We start from the raw sequence: 20,381 nt of genomic DNA on the forward strand, positions 1-20,381 counted from the left end.
ATTCTTTTCACTGATTTGAGTCTGCTCTCCTTTACTCTGATGTGAATCAGGAGCTGACCCCTTGGAGCCTGCCCCACAAAGGCTGGATCATCAGTCTTGCTGCAAGGTGATGGTAACTCCCCAAAGAAACGGGGAGTATTTTATTAGTGGGTTTGTGGGTTATTCTGAGTAGATTTTCCAAGAACAATTATGTTGTTTTAATGAACAGATGGCTCAAAATTCAGCTACCTGTTGCATTCTAATTTTTTTCTTCTTATAAGTGTCTGTGTCGTGTGCGATACACTTGTTCTTGCATGTTCATGTGATAAATCTGCCTGTTTCCATGCTAGCTTAATATGTATAACATGTAAATGCATCTTTCCTGGTACTTGGTGCTGTACTTCAGTCTTGGCATCTCTAAATGAGAGCCTCCTCATTTACAACTCCATGTTGTCTGCTAAGCAAGGAGGGCACCTTGACTCCAGATCTCCCTGTGCTGTCCTTGATCTGCCAGATCCAGAATTGTTCTCATCTCAAACATGCTGCTGATGCATTTGCAGAAAGAGGACTATTATCTTTGTGCTATTACAGAAGTACCTAAGAAGCACCAATTGTGTTTTAGGGCTTCATTGTGCAAACTACTTTTGGCCTTGTTCCAGAGGGCCTACAGGCTTGCTTGCTGATCAGGTAGAGCAGAGGACTGGAGGACAATATGGGTGAAGAGGAGAGGCAACAGCTGTGGTCTCAGTTTGGTATCTGCCCTGACATGCCACCATAGGCTTCTGTGATGGCTGTGGAGCAGGTATTGCTGAGGAGTGTAAGTGGAGCAATGCTCATGTATAAGTGGGGACATGGAGGAGAGCAGTTTCATTTAGGTTTTTGCTGTGACTTGGTGCATGTGCAAGGTCCTGTCTAAAACAGCTTATGAATTAAGACATAGAAATGACAATTTTCACCTCAAGTCACAGCAGACAACAAAAACTGAGTTTAGCATGAATCCCAGGGATTAGTTATTAATACCTTGCATCCTTTTAACAGTCTTGAACTGTATGCTACTTGCTTTGCTTCTAGCTAAGTGCTGTTCTTCAGCATATGAAGTAGAGCTGACTGGAAAATAAGAGCTACAGTTTCATGAATCATTTAGCATTTTAACTGGTTTTCTTTTTTTTCCTCTTTTCTAGAGTAAAACTGAAACTGTGGAGTATTTATTGAGAGCATGAAAGATTCCAGGTGCTCTCACAAATACTAGTTTTTCCACAAATCCTCGATAGACTCTCACACCTAAACAGCACTTCTTTTGTTATGCCTGGTTTATATGCCTTGGTACTCTGATCTCCACATGTTTCATGGTTTTTACTGTTCCATCCTAACGGGATTCCCAGTGAGCAAATCAGCACTGCATCCCATATCATAACATCCCATGTGCCTCATTCTTTTTGTTGGACTTGAGAGACCCCCTACTAATTGTTAACAATACAGTCTATATCTCCATTCTCACATCCCTGTGAAGTGTTGGCCAAAAGACAACATCCTTGAGTGCACTCTCTGGAAAAACTTCCATCTTGTGAGCTGGTCAGAGATGCCTGCCCACTTCTGCCCAGTGCCAGGAGAAGCAAAAGAAGAGAAGTCTTTGAAAGGTGGTATGTGAATAGGTAACCCTGCCTGAGCACAAGGTAATCCAATCAGAAATTCACCCTGGTGGGAGGCTCCTATTTGTTCCAGAGGCAGCTGCTTTTTAGTAGAGTGTTGGAGTCTACTCAGGTGAAAGAGTTAATTTGAGAGGCTTTTGTATACACTAATACTATTTTGTCTGAGGAACTTTCTGTGCGCCTGTTCTTTCCAGTCTTGTCTCGTGGGTTTTGTGTAATTTCATGAATTGGAAACAGTTCTAAGGAGAGCATCTTTCCCCAACCATCCTTGATGTGAAATATGGGCTCTACCTTTCTCTGTGCAGCTCAAACACTGAGACTTAAGTCTGCAGCGCTGTAACCGTGATAGTTACACGGGTAAAAAAGAAAGAACCTTCAGTTTCAGTGGAGCACCCTTTGCAAGAAGCTGGTGCTTTACGGTCCGTAGGTGGAAATACGGAGGCTCCGTCGTTTATAAAGGAACACCCCAGTTCCGGGCACCCGCACCCACGGGTGATTTAAGACAAGAGGTGTGTCTTCTTCTCGGCCACGTTGCCGGTCCCGTGGTTTCTGCCGGTCCAGGAGCCCCGGAAGGGCCGTGCTCGGTGCCCCCGCACGTGGTGTCTTCTGTCGCTGGGGACATCCGCGGGCACCGACCCTGCCCGGCCCCGGACAGCGGCCCCGGGGCCGGAGGTGCGGACGGACGGCGGGGCCGTCTCCTCCCTCCGTCCCCGCCGGGACTGGGAGAACTTCAGCGCGGCGGATCCGCGCAGGGCGGCGGGACCGGACCCTCGGCGGGGAGCGGCAGAGCCCCCGCCGGCAGCGGAGCGGGGGGGACCCGGCGGCGGCTCCCCGCCCCGGCGGGGGCTGTGCCGGCAGGGGGCAGGGCTGGGAGCCGGCCGCTCGTGTTTCTAGGGCTTGACGTCCTTCCAGCCAGCCCGCCCCCCTTTCCCGGCAAAGCCGGCCCTCCGCGGGCGGAGAAGTCCCGAGAAGTGGCTGCGGGGTCCCCCACCCTCCCCCGGACGCGGCGGGGCCGCGGCGATGGGCCGGGAAGTTTGGCGGCGAGGGGGCCCGGCGCCCCGCCGCTGAGAGCCGGCCGCTCCGGGGCCGGTCCCTTTTCCGAGGAGCGGGAGGGCGCCACAAAGTGAAATCCATGAGGATTCTCGGGCTTCTCCTGGAGAAAGGCTCGCATATGCTGCAGTGTCTCTGTGGAAGGCGCCTGAGATCCAGCCACAGCCCAGGTGGGGAGCGCGCGTCCTTGTCCCCGCCGCCCTCGCCTCCCCGCCCGGGCGCCGCTCAGCCCGGGCTGGCCCCGTTTCCTCGCCTTCCTCCGCCCCCGCCTCGCCGGCGCCGCGCACAGGTGGCCGGGATGGGCCGGGCGCTGTCCGCGGTGCTGACCCCGCCGGGCATCCCCGACACCGAGTCCCCGTTAACTCGGCATCCCCCACACCCGGGTCCCCTCCGCCCCCAGGATCCTCACCCGTGGCACTATTCACAACCCGCCCCCCATCCACCCGAGGACTCCACCCCACCCTGTGCTTAATCCCTCCTGCAGCACCCACCCAAACAGAACCTCTGCATAGGTTATTTGTCCCCACACAGATTCCTTCTGCACACATGAGCCTCCTTAGTGTTCCCCATCCCACTTGCAGCCCACTCAGGTCCTTCTTCATATGGGACCTCTGTATCTCCCATCTCACCTGGAACCCCCAGCCACAGCCTCCGTTACCACCTGGTCAATATAGGGATAACCTTCCCCAGTGTGCCAGTGGCCCCACAGAACTCTAGTTGAGCCCACTGTAAGAGCTCTCCATACCTTTTGTTTCTAGTAGTAGTAATGTTGCAATGATTTTCTGGTGGAGAGTGTTGAATGTGTTTCTGAGTGGAGATTTTCCTAGAAGCAAAGGCAAATACCTGGCTGCTCCTGGTGAGGGGCCAGGAGACTCCCAACACCTGTCTCAGTATCTACCCTGCTGGGCAGAGAGTATTGCACTAGGATGGGGAATGCAGTGGGGTGAATGTCTGATGATATTCCTGATCTTAAGCTGTCCCTGAGCACTTTTTGAGGGGGGGAATAAGTGCATGAGTGCCTTGGTTTGGTGTGGCACTACCTCTGAATTTTAGGGTGATCTTGTTGAAGCTTTTTAAGTGGTGTTTCTACAATTTCTTCTGTGCTACATGTATTTTTTTCATGAATCTGAGTTTTTTTCTCTACAACGCTGGGTAAATGCCTATGGAAAGAAACCCTATGTTATTGTTATTATTAAGATCTGTAGAAGCTACAGCGCTAACCCTACTGCTTTGAGCTTCAGTGGCTTTTAGTTCCTACTTGGCTTTTGAGTAGGTCTGCTTATTGAACCCTGACCATTGTAATCTTTGGGTACTGGATGTTTACAAGATGTCTTTTAGAGTATTCTTTGCTCATGCTTGTGCTGTTTCCTTTTGCGAGATCTTGGTCCCAGAAGAGAAAAATTTCTATGCCTCCTGCGTAAATTGCTTGGTGTTGTCTCTTGAAGAGAAAGGCTGTTTGTTCTTGGGGGAACACTGTTGCTGAGGTAGCCTGGATTCCCTTATGGCCTTGCTAAGAAAAGGTTGTTAATGGTTATAGACACCTGTTTATGCCTCAGTAATCTCTTCCCTCCCATGACATTTGTGTATGCAAGTTGTTGTCTGAGGACAACTCATGGCAACAGGGGATGTGCTGGAAATCTTTGGGAGACTGGCTTGGCTCCCTTCAAAGTATATTCTGCCCTGCTTTGAAGAACAATATGATAAATAAATAGAATGAATTGTGGCTGTGCTTTGAAGCATTGTACACATTATTCTCTTTTCAGTGAAAAACTATATTGGGATTTTCTTCATAGTGCTGTGTGTGAACATTTGTTTTGTGTCATTTGGAAACCTGGACCAGTAAAGAGAACAACAACCTATCGGTAAAAATGGGGTGGTGCTCAGGCCATGGGGTGTGCTTGGCTATAACTTCAGTGAACTAGAATCGATGACAGTGTCCTGATAGTTTCCCTGCTGAGCTGGTTTGGCTTTACAGGTGGATCCTGTGCTGAAGCGTGCTTGATGTGTGTGTGGTGCCAGAGTCTTTCCTGATCTCTTCTGCTCTCATGGAACAATACTGAGCATTGTGTAGTCTTTGTATTTCATGATGTTGTGCTACAAGGAAGTAGTCTATTGTTATCTCCAACTGACCTTATTTTCCAGGTACTAACTCCATGCCACCATGAGCCTGAGCACTCTGGATGTGGTCTGTTACTTTGAATCAGGATGCTGAAATACATTCCTGCTTCTTGGCTGCATTTTTTCATTTTCCATTAAGGTTGGACTTTATGTTCTTGAAAAATGTGCAATAAAAACGGAAGCTTCCACCTATAAAGGGGTCACTGTGGGCCTGGACCTTCTGGAGGAGAAATCTCCTTGCTACTTCTTCAGAAGATGAGCATGCCCCAGGAGATAGGTGTATACTCCAGCAACTGCCCTGAAAGTGTAGTGCTATGCCCAGCACAGCACTGTGGGGGCTATGCCAGTCACAGATGTAAACGAACAAAAGCATTATAAATTACAGGGGTGGAAGAACTGTGGAAACATGGACCACAACAGCAGTGGCATAGAGTACCTGTTAGCTGCCTCTGTATCCTTGATCCTCTGATCTGAAGAGTTATTCTGTCAGATTGACCAAGCCCTTGCTCTTCTGATATGTATGTTTTCTTTAATGCAAACAAGTCATAAGAATGTAAGCACATGCGTAAAATCGGATTCATACTTGTGTGTTGTGCTGACTCAGAACCTTAGACCACTCCTGATTCTGACAGAAGCATTATACTTCAAAGAAAAACAGTGAAATATTGAAGGTAGTTGTGTAGTACTGTGCAGGTCTGTTGTGATGCTAGCAAAAATATTAGCAAGATTTTTTTTATTGTTATGCAAAGACCTATCACCTTTTTAATCTTAGCTAACTCTAACCTGATGTTTTCTCATGCTTCACTTCTGAGATCTGCAGACACTTGTTTCAGTCTGTGCAGGGGAAGGCTGCTTTCGTAGTTTGAACAGCACCTGGCGAAATGGGACTTAATGGGTCTCCCAGCTACCACAGAAGTGCAAATAATTTATAGCAATACAGAACAAGAGATTTATCCTAGTCCTTTGTGAATTTCTCTACAAGTATTTTAGCAGAGAAACATCCTGTATCATCTTTCAGGCACTTCACTTGTTATCTTAGTTTCAGAGCTTTAAACTGACTGATTGTATTGCATGGGCAATACAATTGACATTTCCCTTCTTGATGGTGCAATCAGGTTAATTTTGTTAAGTGTTTTTTCTTTAACTTATTTTCTCTGCTAACACTTTTTTCCCCTTTGCTTGAGAGGTGTGGTTTGGCAGTCCAGATTTATTTTTTTGCTTTTGGCTTCCTAGTCAACATTATGAAACAGATAGCTACTATGTTTGTAAGTTCAAGGTAACCATTAGATAATGATTGTATTGTTGCTGTAACTGTGAATAGAGTTGTGAAAGAGTATTTTGGGTGGCTGTACCTGGTTTTTGGACCCTTTGATGTGAAAGGCCCTGTACCCATAGACTACATAATAGCAGCATGAAGATTTCTGCTAGTGAGTGTTTCAGTCTGCCTTTGTAAGGATTTCTTACTTGGCTGAATGAGTGGTTCTGTCTCATGCCTGTCCTGCCCTTGGCTTCTGTACAGACTCTGCTGTGGGATGCATCATTGCTAAAACCACAGATATTTCTCACATCAACTAGCAACGACATTCAGCAGCAATGCATTTTCAGCTTTATTTTCAGTAGTAGAGATCTGATTGTATCCAGAGACTGATCTATTCTCAAACATTCACAAGAGTACTTCTCAGTTTAAATCCCTATTTTGCAAATTGATGCCTTCAGTAGAAATTAAGCTCATATTGAAAGTAAATCCTGAACTTGGCTTCCATGAGAGTCTCACACTGGTGAAATTTGGAGATGCTCCTGGAAATATGCTGATTGATGCTGGCTTTATGGGAAATTAAAATGATGTCTGGCACCGTAGGTCTTCATATTTCTCCAGGCATCACAACACTAAGTTTGATATTTGGGGCAATAGGAACAAGCACTCTGTCCAGGTAAGCAAGGTCAGGTTGTGGCTCTGTCATTAGCCAGTCTGTTGCTGTCAATACACATCTTTGAATTTGTCCTGAAACTATTTGGGGCACTGTCATAATGTGTCTGCAGTGTCTGTGCAAGACATCTCATCTGCAGATGCAAATGGAATCACCCACATAGGAGGTACAATTGCATATTCAAGAATAGCATTTGGTTTATGAGCAGAACAGGCATTCCTTGGTTTGCTTGTGCAGTCTTCTATGCATTCATCTACACTTTATTTACATACACTAGTTCTTAAATATACAGTGCTGTTTATTCAAGTATACAGCAAGTTATGGTGTTCAGCAAATACTGCACAGTCAGCCTCAAATTACTGGAAGCAAGAGCTCTGTGTGTGGAAGTGACAGATAGGAAAACCTGCAATTCCTGCTGAATTTAGGGAGCACAGAGAGTCTGTCTGATCTGTGGCAGGTCAGAGAGTGGTATGTGCATTAGCGGCGGGAGATTGGAAAGGCAGCTTGGTGCTGCTGAACTGGAGCTGGGAGGGGGTTGCAAGGCTGAGAAACAATGGTATCTGACTGGGGTCATCAGCACTTTTTCCTTCCTGCACCAGCTCTCTTGCTTGCCGTTCTCTGCCACTGCTCAGAGCATGTCAGTGTTCCTGCACACATTTTGCTCAGGCGCCCTCTTCCTGTTTTGTGTTTTTTGGAAAAGAAACACTTGCTGACCAGTGGAAATTAAGTACCTGTGCTGTTCCAGGATAATGCCTATTGTTGACACAACATACACTAATGGAAATAACACCTTTGTCTGATTTAGTTTAATTCATCTGGGAAATGAATTAAACAGAACTCTGAAATTTTTTTTTATTATTATAATAGGAGCACTCCTCTAGGGCATTATTCAAGAATAGCTATAGCATTTTAAATCCCCACTTTCCTTTATTCTGAAGTAACCCTCTCATGTAGACATTGGCTATGCATCTCTCCTGGAAGCTCATAGTGCTTGTGCATCTTTGTTAAAAAAAAAAATCATTTCTGGCTGAGCTAGAAACGATGAATGTTTTAGGGGTTTTATTTGGTGAAATTGCTTGTTTTCTATCATACAGAATTCCAGAGATATAAATGATAATGACCTTAGTTATATGCATATCATTTTTTAAAGTGCTCTCAGCCAGTTCTGTGTAGTTATGCAAAGGAAAGTCTTTGATATTATGCAGGATTTTATTGTTCAGTTTGCAGTAAAATATTTCATAAATCTTCAAAAGCAAATGCAGGTCCACGGACTCCCTGGGTGTAAAGTGATTTGGCAATGCATAGGTGTCAGCCAGATGTCTGAGGTTACAGAGCTGGGTGTCTGGAATTGCTTCATCTTCACTCAGTCTGCTGAGTATTGAAACTTGTCTGGATCCTACCAGAGCATCACTGATATTGAGTCATATTTGGGAAATGTTTTACTTTTAGAGAATGAAAAAAATCAAGCAAAATAAGAGTAATTTGAATTTACTTAAGTATCTGTAATTAGGATGATAAACAATACTCTGAAGCAGAGGTTGGCTGGTTTATGGCACTTGTCACCTGGAGGTTTACATGGTTTTCTAAAGGAATAAAGCTTACCTTCCTTCACTTCCCAAACTCAACCAAGGGAGGAGCAAGAGTTTGTCTCAGTTTAAACACCATGTACAACTGACACATTTTAAACTGTAAGTTTTAGTGGGAAATGTTAACTAGCAATGTAATGAAATAATTTTTCAGCCTTTCCCTTGGTTTTCCTGAATAACTGTGTATATAAAATATTGTCTTCTGTGTTATTGTTTTTCCATTTGAAGAGTAACAAAAGAATCCAGGGACATAGGCAGATATTTAAAGCTGATAACTTTCAGAGCAGATGCTTTCAGCTTAAGAGCTGTGTGACTATTGTTAGATCATGTTTACTCAAAGACTAAGGAGTATTTCTGGAGAGAGGTCTCAATTCAGTGAACCATTTAAGTGCATATTGAACTCTATGCATGTACCTAGTCCCATTTTAAGATGATCATATGCTTGAATACTTACCAGAACCATTGTTTTAGATGAGTGGCACTTACCATCCCTAAAACTCTTCTTGTTCTCCCTGTCCAACAGGTCATTGACAGTAAGCTTGTTTTCTGTATCCAGCAGATTCCTCTGGAGGTATTCACAGCCATCAGTTCCCAGATGAAAAGCCCTGTTCATTTAAAAAATTAAAATCCTCCTACTTTGTTTGTGAGAATGATCTACTTTGGCTTACTGAAGTTTCACTTGAAACCAAACTACTTGTCTTCCCACAGCCCTTTCTGCTGCTTTCCAGAAGTAACCTGTTTAATTTTTTACCAAAGTGATGCTAGTTGTAAATTTTTTAGATCAGCATGGTCCAAAAGCTAGATGAGATTTCTTGTAGAATCATAGAATTGTTTATGTTGGAAAAGACCTCTAAGATTGTTGAGTACAACTGTTAACCTAGGACTGCCAAGGCCACCACTAAACCATGTCTCTAAGTGTCACATCTGCATATCTTTTATATACCTCCAGGCCTAGTGACTCCAACACTTTCCAAGGCAGCCTATTCCAATGCTTGACAACCCTTTTGGAGAAGAAATTTTTCCTCATATGCAATTTAAAGCTGCCCTGATGCAACTTGAGGCCATTTCTTCTCATCCTGCCGCTTGTACTTCAGAGAAGAGACTGAACCCCTATCTTGCTACAACCTTCTGTCAGGTACTTGTAGAGACCAATAAGGTCTCTCCCAAGCCTCCTTTTCTCCAAGTTAAACAACCACAGCTCCCTCAGCTACTTCTCATAGAACTTGTTCTCTAGACTCTTCTCCAGCTCCATTCTGGAGCTGGACATTATCCAGCACCTCAGTATCTTTCTTGAAATGAAGGGCCCAAAACTGAACACAGGAATTGAGATGTGGCCTCACCAGTACTGAGTACAGGTGCAGATCCTTTTTGTACTTTCTAGATGCAATGGTAGTCTACAAAGCTTTCAATTGTGTGAATAGATGTCTGCTTAGAAGGCCTTTAAATAGATCGTTCTTCCCCTTGGAGGAAAAGAGATGTGTAATGTTTAATAATAAAAATAGTGTTTCTTCCCATAGCCTGAAATGGCATGGAAGGAGGTAATCATGTTCTGTATGGCAAAGCATTTTTCTAAATGGATGTTTATGCCTTTCTAGCATGGTGGCTGCGATTGGCTGCTGGGCCGATTTGCATGTGCTAAATTGCAGTCCTGGGGATCTGTGAAAACAACCCAGCAAAGCCAATCTCAGCTGGGAGCATGGAAGCTGCTGCTAATTTTGTGACGAACCACCCCCAGGCCCAGCGTGAGTCATTATCATTGTTTTGTTTTCCAGAAGTCGGTACTGAATGCTTCCAGGATCCAAAGCCTGGATTATCTCTGGAATTGTATTTAGTCCCCCATAACTTTGTTTATTCCAGATAAGAGGAAAGAATAGGAAAAAAATCTGTATTAAAGAACCCATGAAATAATTAATTGTTTCCTTATTAGTGTTCTCTTCCTGCTTTTAATGTGCATTCACAGCCATTTGTTCACTTGAAAACTCACTTGTACATAGCCTGGCACTTATGCTGCTCAGTCCTAATCAGCTTGCTTTGTGCTGCCAAGGGGATGGGGTGGCAACAATACGTACAGTGAGATGAAGCAACTTGACTGAAGTCATTGCTTGGCCCTGGCAGAGCTGAGATGGGGAGTTCCTGCTCTCGGTTCTTCTATTTGTCCCATTAGTTTTTCAGCGAGTCTTTTTATGAAGCCACAGCTGTGTATGGGACCAGCTGGGGCATCCGTTTGCTGTAAGTCAGAAGTCTGTCATCTGAGGACTGCACTGCCCTGATCCCCAGGGTCTTACACCTGATGACCACTTGCTGGGGTTGCTGGTCCTCTGGGAGATTGGACAAGGTGTTCAGAGAACAAGAAAAGCCCCTGCCCTGTGCTGGAATTGTGACAAATGTAATCAATTTGGTCCCAGTTTTTAGCTCTTCTTTCAGGTTGTCTTCTCAAATAGACTTCTTTGATGTGCCATAGACCATGCAAATGTACCTGCAGGGACTGTGGACAGGATGCAGAGGAAATGCTGGGTCCTTCAGGGGAAAGATCCAGGAGTAGGAAGATGCATGTGTGTGGGCATATAGAAGCATAGAGAAGTGATTTAAATGCATAACTTGGACATACAGTGGGTGGAAAAGACATGGACAGTGTGGGAGGCCTACATGAGCATGGGAGCGGAATAAGGAGCTGAGAGCACTGAGGAAGAGGAATGGAGAAGGGGGAACTTCTGATGTTGCTTAAAAATTTTGTGTTGCTTAAAAAATGCAGCTAAACATGCTGTGCTTTCTTTGTGGAAAAAAGTACCCAACATGGCATTCCCTGCTCTTGCCTTAGTGATTTTCAGGATCAGAAAGTCTGCTGGGAGGACCCAAAGTATACCAGGAGTTAGGGATAGGCCACAGCAGTCTTCTTTACAGGGCTTGTGGTGGAACTGGACATACTTAGACAGAGCATTCAAACTGAAAAAGCACAAGGATCAGAAGTGTCCATGACACTCTCACAGTGACAAGCCTCTCTATGATGTTCATGTGTCTACAAATTACCTACTGGAAGTGTATTGCAAAGTCCTCCATACTGCAAACTCCTTCTCAAGTTTTGGATTTCCTCTTTTGTCACAAATGTGACATGAAAACCAACCAAAAAAAAAAAAAATTATTCTACTGCCAGTGGGACTGGGCAGCTAACGTGCTGCCACTGCTTTTCTGAGTTCCATGCCTTGTTTATCCTCTTCCATGGTTGTTTTCCGATGGTGGTGATTGGTGCATCTGATCCTACATGGAATCGCAGCAGTGACAGACTGGGACACCTTCCTATGTCCCAGTGCACAGTGCTCTTGTTCTCAGCTCTGTGTGCCCAGGCCTTTTACTTCCCTGGTTCTTGAGTTTAGAAATAGCGTTAAGAGTGTCCCGGGTGGTGTGTTGGTGAGGCTGGAGGGACTCTCAGGTGTTGCTTTTGAAAAGCTGATTTCCCAGTGCTGATTGCACTTATGTTCAGTGCAAGCAGGGTATAATCTTTGTAAATATTTGGTTGGTTGATCAGACAAATTTGTATATAAATATTCACATATGGCTTAATGTCCTGTGGCTGTGCTTGGGTGTTCCTCTCTAATAACTGTAATTTACCTTTTATGGATAAGACAAAGAAACCTGGCTGTTTTTTCCTCTGTTTCTGCATTTGCTGAAGTTTCTGTGATGAATCCTCTACTGTGCTCACCCTTAACCTGAAGAGGCAGTTCTGGGAGGGTAAATCGTGCTCCCTGATGCTTTAAGACTGCTCAGCAATGAAATATGTCTTTCCTGCCCCACCTTACCTGGTAAATGGCTGACACATCTTACAACATCTTGCTGCAGATCTGTTTCTGCCCTGCAGCTCATTCACAGCACCTTGTCCAAGAAGGCAACGTGACTGTATTTTAGGGTTGATTTGGGGCTTTGTTTTTGAGGTTAGAAAAGGTGAGTTACAACAATCAAATTTCTTTGGGTGGTATGTGAAGCATGAATAAGGAGGACAGTTAAATGGGAGAATGTCCTTTGCTGAGGAAACACTTTAGTGAATGAATTTCTCACTTGTTTGGCGTTTCTGGCAAGTGGTGGGTCTTGCTAAGAACACTCCCATGAGAGCTTCTCTCGTACTCATACACAGCTTGTGCCCTTTGGGTCGATACTTCTCTGTCTAACATGCTGTCTGGCAAGGGAAGCTCTCACCTTGGCAAAGGATGCCCCAACCTCCCAGAGAAGGTCAGGAAACATAGTTTCTAAATTATAGTATGCTAAATATAAAAATACCCAAACTAGCGGCTTTTTTTTGTTAGTAATGGGAGAAAAAAAACAATCCCAAACTGGCAGAAAGATCCAGACAGGCACACTGCTTTGCAAAATAGCCATGGGTGCCTCCTGGGGACTGTGCTAGGGGCTGTACTGGCATAAGGCTGCACAGTGTCTGCACCGTGGGGAGAGCTCATTGCTTATGAGCTACGTGTCCCTGAAGAAAAGGGTTTCAGTGAAAAAGTCCTGTTTCGACAAGGGACTGGCAGGGTGCAGAGAGAGAAATGCAGAGCCCTGAAGTGTGCTGAGAAAACAGGTATGGGTCTGACTCCCATCCAGAGCAGGGAGGAAGGACTGGGTAAATCCTCCTCACAGCCTGGAGGCATCTTTCTCTCCTGTCCCCCTGTTCACTTGGATGAGCCGCAGACTCAGTGCAAGTCTCCAACTCACTGGCTTTTCCCTACTGCTTCATTGCTCCCAGTCTGTCGAAGGGGAAGACAGTACAGTGTTGGGAAGGAAAGAAAGGCATTGCATCTCTATTATTTACGGGAATGTTCTTCATTTGGCTGGTAAAATGCTGCTGGGATTAAACGTTAGAGGAAAGATGTGCTTGTTACTCAGTGAGCACATGTTGCCCCACTAACTGCCAAAGGACAGTCCTCTGTTTTAGCACTTTTATAATCTGTCTTTAAGCCTTGAGACTAAGAGCTGATGTGTCTTACTCCCTACTTCATCTCCACTTTATCTACAGTGATTTTTGTGTTATAGAGACAAATCTTCACTGGGTTTAACATAGCATTATTTGGAAAAAAACAAACAAACAAACAAACAAAAAACAAAAAAAACAACCCAAACAAAAAAACCCCCCAAAACCCCCCTCAAAAATACCAGAATTTCTCAGTGGATTTTTCTGTGTACTTGACTAGACTCCCCTTGAGTTCAGGTATAATTTTAGCATCATAGTGTCCTGTGGAAAGGATTTCCCCAGACCTGTTACATGAAGAAGCCCCTCTTTTCCTTTGTTTTGAAGTTGGTTCCTGCTAGCCTGGGTTGATGCGTTCCTTAGACCCCATACTGAACGAGGTAGTGAATAACAGTCCCCATCCTCCTCTCATGATCCTTGTCATTGCATGGACCTCAAGCATACTCCTGCTAAGATGCCTCTCTTCAGTTTGAAGAGTCTTTGATCTTCTTTGTTGCCTCTCTAAACCATTCCTAGTTCTAGTAAATGCTTATTGCAATGAGCAGAGCACAACAGCACACACTTGCCTCAAGCAAGGCATTGCCTTTCTTTACACTCAGGGCTCAAAAACAGTGGGATCAGTTCAGCTGGAGAGACAGTAGTTGTCATGTGGAGTGTAGAAAGGAAAGCAGGCTGATGAATAGGTTGTTGTGGCCAAATGATGAGTTCTGTAGCTGCCAGTCCCTACAAGCCTGTGATTGAAGTGGTATCTGAAGCAATGTGTGGACACAGCCTCAGTCAGCTGTTTAGCCACGTCAGGAGATGAGGATGGCTGTGCCAAAAACTCCGTGTGTGACGAAGCGTGGGGGATCACCTTGAGACATAGTTTCATCTTTTGGCTGCTTTGAGCTCTGTTCTGCCTGACGACCCATGGCCACAGTTGGCTGCCCGTGGACCAGAGTGGGGGAGCCGGTTCCACTCTGATGTGAGATGCTGCCCCTTGCACCCAGAGGAGAGGAACCAGGATTCCTGGGGTACAACTGAGCTCCTTCCATAGAGTATCCTGAGTTGGAAGAGACCCAAAGGGATTATCAAAGTCCAACTCCTTTGTAGTACACATCTGCATAGTGAGAGGAGCTGCAGCTTAAACCCCATTGATTGTATTGACAAGATCTCCCTGAGTGTGGGGGAAGCCAGGGAGATTTGCTTAGTCTGACATTGAGGCTGTGGGGGCCTGCATGTAACTCCACCCTGGGTGCCACCAGACCTCCCTCTGCCTTGTTGCCTGTCTGTACAGTGGAAATGATGCTGCCTTCTTTGCAAAGTACCCGTGGGACTAACCCAGGACCTGTGTGGGCCGTTGAAGGACTGTAAGTTTCAAAGCAGTTTAATATTACTCTGTCTGTACACTGGAACTGGGGGAAGAGGTTAGGATTTTAGGTATTTAGCAGAAGATGCACAGTGAGAATTTTAGAGTACAGTTGAAATTCCTCATTTGTTCTTTAAGAGGCATTTGAGACTCTCAGCCATTCAATAAACTCCCATTAAAAGCACATGCATTATAAATTTCTCATGTAAAAGTATTTAAGGTTCAGTAGGAGTGTGGCTTGCCAGGGAGAATATATTGGCTTCCTGTTAAGAGAAACAAATGAAAACAGTTGCTTTTTAAGGGTTAAGTGTGACATATAAGCCAAGGCCTGAAGGGTTAGCAAGTGCCGGCCAGTAGCTGGGATAGCTCAGTGATGGATAACAAGTGCCTGTCCTTCTATCCTTCCAAAGAGAGCCTTGCTCAGTGAAGGTTTCTAACACTAAATCAACAACAGCACTGATTTTAAAGGGCTTAGAGTTAACACCTTCTGCATACTAAATGTTAATGGCGATGTCTCAGGAGGTAGACTTCAGAGAAAAAAGGGTTTTTTCACAGTTGCTTGGGGCTTGCTTATCCTCTCTACATTACCTGCAGCAGTGTGCTAACGCATTGGCAAAGTGGGCTGTGACCTCAATCAGCTAGTTAATTTTAAGCCCGTGCTTAAGTGATTTGCTAAAACTGTGCTTATTCAGAGAAGAAAAACAGACTGTACTTTCATCGCTCAAGCTAGGTGAATTGTAACATCTAAGTGATTGTAAAGATGAAAGGGTAAATTATGCTTTGAAACAATTATTTACATTTCCATAAAGAATATTAGTAGCAGTCAGGATGTCTGATGATTGATAGTCGTGTTCATACTTTGATAATAGCCCCTTCAAAGTTACCTGAAACACTGTATTCTGCATTTGCTTTTTTATCTCAGTATTTTTAAGATGAGCTGAGCTCATTAAACTGAAGTATTTTAATGTCTTGTGTCAATAGAAAATGTTATTTTAATTGTTCAGTAAGAATCAGTTACAGAAATATGGGAAAGAGAGGGAAAAGAGATTGTTTCCCTTTCGTGTTCAGTACATTCTTCGTCCTTTTGCTTTTTGATGACTAAACTGTTCTGTATTTGCAATTGAAAACTGTTGATTGGAAACTCTTGTGAGAGTAACACAAATGGGGCTTGATTTTGAAAAATACATTCATGATTGTTTGCCTAATTCGTGTGTGCAATTAGCGTGATTGCCACTGGAAATGGCCATCTGAGAACAGACTATTGGAGATTTCTCTCTTCTTCTGATCTGTTTTCTCTCTCTTCTCCTTAAGGTGCCAACTTCTATGGTATCTAAATATTACCCATGGCAGTTTAATTTGGTAATACGTTTATTGATCTCCTTTCATCTTTTACCTCTCCACTTGCAGGTGTTTGTTAAAAAGGCTGAGGATGATTATTCCCTTTTGCTTCCTTCTCAAGTCCACTTGACATAATGTAAGAGAGGTTCTTTCATCTAAGCTGTTGATCTTGCAATTTAGAGAATCAGATCCTACTGGCATCTCTATAGATTCTTAAATGGCCATAGTAATATTTAAGCAGTTTCTAGGCATGCACAAAGGATTACAGCTCTCATCTGTCAAGTCTCTAACTCCCTCCTGAGGAGACCTGTGCTCACAGGGGACGTTTATTGGTGACAAGGTGGAATTGTTTCATTTTGTTTTGTTTTAAACATGATGAATTAAAAAGGTAAGATAGATGAGTGTCTATTCTCTTCAGGGAGGCTGAGAAACCTGCTACAGGTTAGCGATTTGAAGGGCACATCAGCTCAAGGCATCTTTGAGCTGACTTAGGGTTGGTTTTGTAGGAGCATGCTATCAATGTCGCAGTTCCTCAGTGTCTTCACTGCTGAGTAAGAGAAAGGGATGAGCTTGTGCTCCCATCATACTCTTATTCCCTCCCTATGCTGATGCTAGAGCTGGGATATAAGCCAGAGCAGGAAACTAACCCATTATTCTTATTACTGGTATTTTAAAAATGAATCATTTTTAATCAAATCAGCCTTACCCAAGTCACCATGTGGCCACACAAGTGCTGCTGCTGTTGTGAGGGAAGCCTCAGGAAAGGTGTAGCAGAAGGCAGGGAGAGGAATGGGTAGCATATCTGGGTTTGAAGCCATGGGGTACTGCCCCTCTCCTGGTGACAATCACATCATGTTCATTGTTCCTGAAATTTTCTCCATCCTGAGATACAATAAGTCATGTCTAAAGATGAGGTGCACCCTCCAGTTTGGGATGTGACTCAGACCTATAGTTGCAGAGGTGGAAGAGCTGTGGCAGTGCTGCAGAAGACAAATATCCCCTGGCTCATTAATGATGGGATGGAGAACAGACAGTGCCTGATTGCTTATTGGCTGTGGTCTTTCATTAAGAGTAAATTCAATTTTCCCAGTATTGACAGCTGCCTGATGGAGGGGTCGTGCTATGTGGCAGGCACTGAACTGCCAAGAACAAACACCCAGATATAGCCATATGTCAAGAATGATACCAGCAGAGTACTTCCTTCTTTTCTTCTGTGCTCTCTCTCCTTGTTGAGAAGAAACACCTTCTAGGGATGAGATATTAAATATGCCAACCCTGGCCTGTCTGCTAGCTAGGAAATGCTGGAACATTAATGTACTTTAAGTGGGGAAGATAGTTTTTGTTTGTCCTTGCTCACTCCTGGCCTAGGTTGGGATTGATTTAGTTATGGAACATAACGTTTTTCCAAAAAGCCCCCCAAATGAAAAAAACCCTTTGGTTTTTTCTTGCCCACTCTTTCTGATCCTCCCCAAAGCACAAACTTTGGAAAGAAACAAGCAAAATGTGTTTTCCCAGGGAGCATCAGCTTCTGTGGGCCCCAGCACTGCTCTTCCCCCTGCTCTGTCCAACCAAGGGCCCTCTCCATTGGCACAGCTCACTCAAGCATCTTCCCTCCTCATTCTGAGAGCTGCTCCAGCCCCTTCCAAACATATAATTATAGGCATGAAAAAAATAAACTTGTTCTTATTCAGCACCTGATAAAACGGTGACTCAGGCATTTTCAATTTCCATTGGAAATGCAAGTTCTCGTGCATTCGGAACGCTCACCAGCACGCCTCCTGAATCTTAAAGGGATCTGTGCCTGCCCACTGGAAGGGCAAAATGGTTACAAATGCAAAATGCCAGGCGGAGGCTTTCACAAGTATCTTCATTTGGCCATATGGTGAAGCAAACCAAGGTCACTTACCTGTCTCTGCACTTTCCCGTCTCTGCACTTACCCTTGCAATGTAGTTATCCCAGCAAGACCCCAATCCTACACCTAGTGGGGGGCTGTGGAGATTTTATCTTCATATTTATCCATTCCTGATAGTCAGGATAAATATCCTGACACCAGCATCAGGTAGCCTGTGCAGTGGGTTTTGCCAGGCAGACCCCTGCTAAGGGGATCCATATTCTACCAGCTGTGCAGGAGAGCAAAGCAGTTTGGTGTGTGCAGGGAAACAGCACACATGGAAAAGCAGCAAAAGCACTCATGGCCCCTTGCTGTACCCACTAGACAGCACTTGTGCAGCACCATTGCCTTGGCAGAAGGGGGCACAGCCTGGGCATGGGAAGTCTGAAGGGCATCTACACTCCTGGGTGATATTTTGTGAAGTTTTGCCCTAACACTGCAATGCCATGCTTCATAAAGCCACATAAAGCACAAGAGCAGGAAGAAGAAGTCTTCGAGAAGGCAATTCCTGGCTTGTCCCTGCAGACAGCTTCATCGAGGTTTCTGGAGGACTTACTGTGGGGCTTCATATAGGACTGCCCAAGTGCGGCTACGTGACCTTTTGATGTAATGGCAGTCAAGTAAAACACAGGGGAACGAGTGAGAGGATTGGACCAGGCCAACCTGGGAACTAGGAGCTCTCTGGCCACTGGGGCTGCATGTTCAGCCCAGCATTTGAGACAAATGGTGGAGCAAAGGCACCTGATCAGGTTTAGGATGGCCCTTGTGAAAAGGGTGACGACACACTGTTCCTAAAATAAAGATGTTTCTGTGCTGTGTCAGGAGATCGCTTGTATACAGGCTGGAAGGAAGCAAGGAACTTGCTGAAAGGCATAAATCTTTCTAACCACCTTCAGTTGAGTTATTTTTATGCTCGGGGCAGGCAGTGCTATGAATCCCATCCCATTAGGGCTGGAAAAGTGTTAGCCAGGAAGATGGGTGCTCTGGAGCATGAGTGCCCTCTTCCTCCTGCCCACGTGCCCTGTGCCTTGCAAAGAAAATCCCTGAGCTGTGGCAAGACTCGAAGGATAACAGGGGCAGCACTTGAAGCAGCTGTGCCCTATCTCTGGCAGGTTTTGTGAGGGAGGGCTTGAAAATCCTCTTGGTAACCTGGGTAGATGCAGCATGTTTGATTTTGGTTTAGAATTCATTCTTTAAATGATGTTTTGTTTTATTCCTCTAGAGCAGCCAGAGTTGTAGGATAAATATTTATATAGAAGAGGTACTGGGTTAAGAAAAGATGGAACAGATGTACAAGTATGTGTTTTTGCCCTTGCTTCTACCTGAAGGTCCCCAAGGACTTAATGCTCCCTATGGGTCCCTTCCAACTTGAAATATTCTACAATTCTACAAGTTTTCTGTCTTATACCCCTTCTGGTCATTGAGTTTTTTTATGTTCTCATATAATTCAGGAAACAAATGCATCCATGAGGCAAAACCCAAGTCCATGCCTGTTTCTCCTTTGTCTTGTACCCAACCTATGCCCAAACTCAGGACATCCTGGCAGCTTTTCACAAGAATATACTGAACCAAACCCTAATTAATGGCTCATCCCTCTTCTCTGAGCATTTACACTTGCATCAATTGCTGATGTAGCTTAGTAAACAGGACCCCTCATGGGAAGAACTGTAACATCTCTGAACATGAGCCAAAATCCTTTAATCATAAAGAGATAATCCACTAAGTAATTTGAGCCCAGCAGTCTGCAGGGCATGGGGAAATGCTTTCTGGCTTTGCTCCCACAGATTCAAAAAGTTCTCTAGAAACTGCTGTCCTAGTGAAAGAAACAGAGGGAAGAGCCAGGAAAAGACTACATTTAGATTCATGTTGGATTTTTTTTTCCCTATGATAACACAACTTGCTAAGTGGGAAAAAAATATTCTGCTTTTTGTTTTGGATTTGTTTGTTTTTTTTTTCCAGTCTGTTGGAGAAAAGTTGACATTTCTTATAGAAAGAAGGATCTTTCCACAGGATATTTTCTACATCTAATTTTCCTCTGGCAAAATGTGGGTGCATTTTTACTGAAGGGAAAAGCCTTTCCCTAAATATTTGAGGATGTAGAAGCAGTGATGCTTTACAAATAATACTCTGTCATGAAATGGCAGGTGACCATGTGTGTATTTGTTCATGTGTTCCCAGTGCCTGGAGTGAGCTCTCACTGGCTGTGTCATAAACCTGGTAGTATTAGCAGAAATGCCTCCCTGGCTCAGACAGGGTGGGATATATTTTGGGAGGAAAGGAGTCCAGGGTATCCATCATGTGGTCGAGTAGAGGCTAATGGCTTGCAGGTGATCCTCTCTGTGGCTCCTGTGACATGGAGCTGCAATAACTCCACTGGTTTTTCTCTGCTGATCGAACACAGAGTTTCCTCCTTATTTCTGGGACGTTGGATGGGGCTGACTCTGTGATCCAGCAGCAGCTGGGAACTCCCTGGTCTATAGATATTTCAGGTGGCATATGGGCCTGTTCCACACAGCAGTTCAAAGGAGGTTTCTGCCTTTTG

The 20,381-nt window shown here is 44.6% G+C and overlaps 1 protein-coding gene across 1 annotated transcript in view; it reads left to right on the forward strand.

The window, feature by feature from the left end:
- Positions 1–2,556: 2,556 nt before the first annotated feature.
- Positions 2,557–20,381, forward strand: part of FGF12 (fibroblast growth factor 12) — a 142,264-nt gene continuing 124,439 nt past the window's right edge. Inside the window, exon 1 of the mRNA XM_027734272.2 lies at positions 2,557–2,848. Coding sequence (XP_027590073.1) covers positions 2,761–2,848 — 88 coding nt within the window. The 5' untranslated portion in view covers positions 2,557–2,760. The remainder of the gene's footprint in view (positions 2,849–20,381) is intronic.

The sequence above is a fragment of the Pipra filicauda genome, unplaced genomic scaffold (assembly GCF_003945595.2).
Source record: "Pipra filicauda isolate LSUMZ 115617 unplaced genomic scaffold, ASM394559v2 scaffold404_size635056_pilon, whole genome shotgun sequence".
NCBI classification, from domain to species: domain Eukaryota; kingdom Metazoa; phylum Chordata; class Aves; order Passeriformes; family Pipridae; genus Pipra; species Pipra filicauda.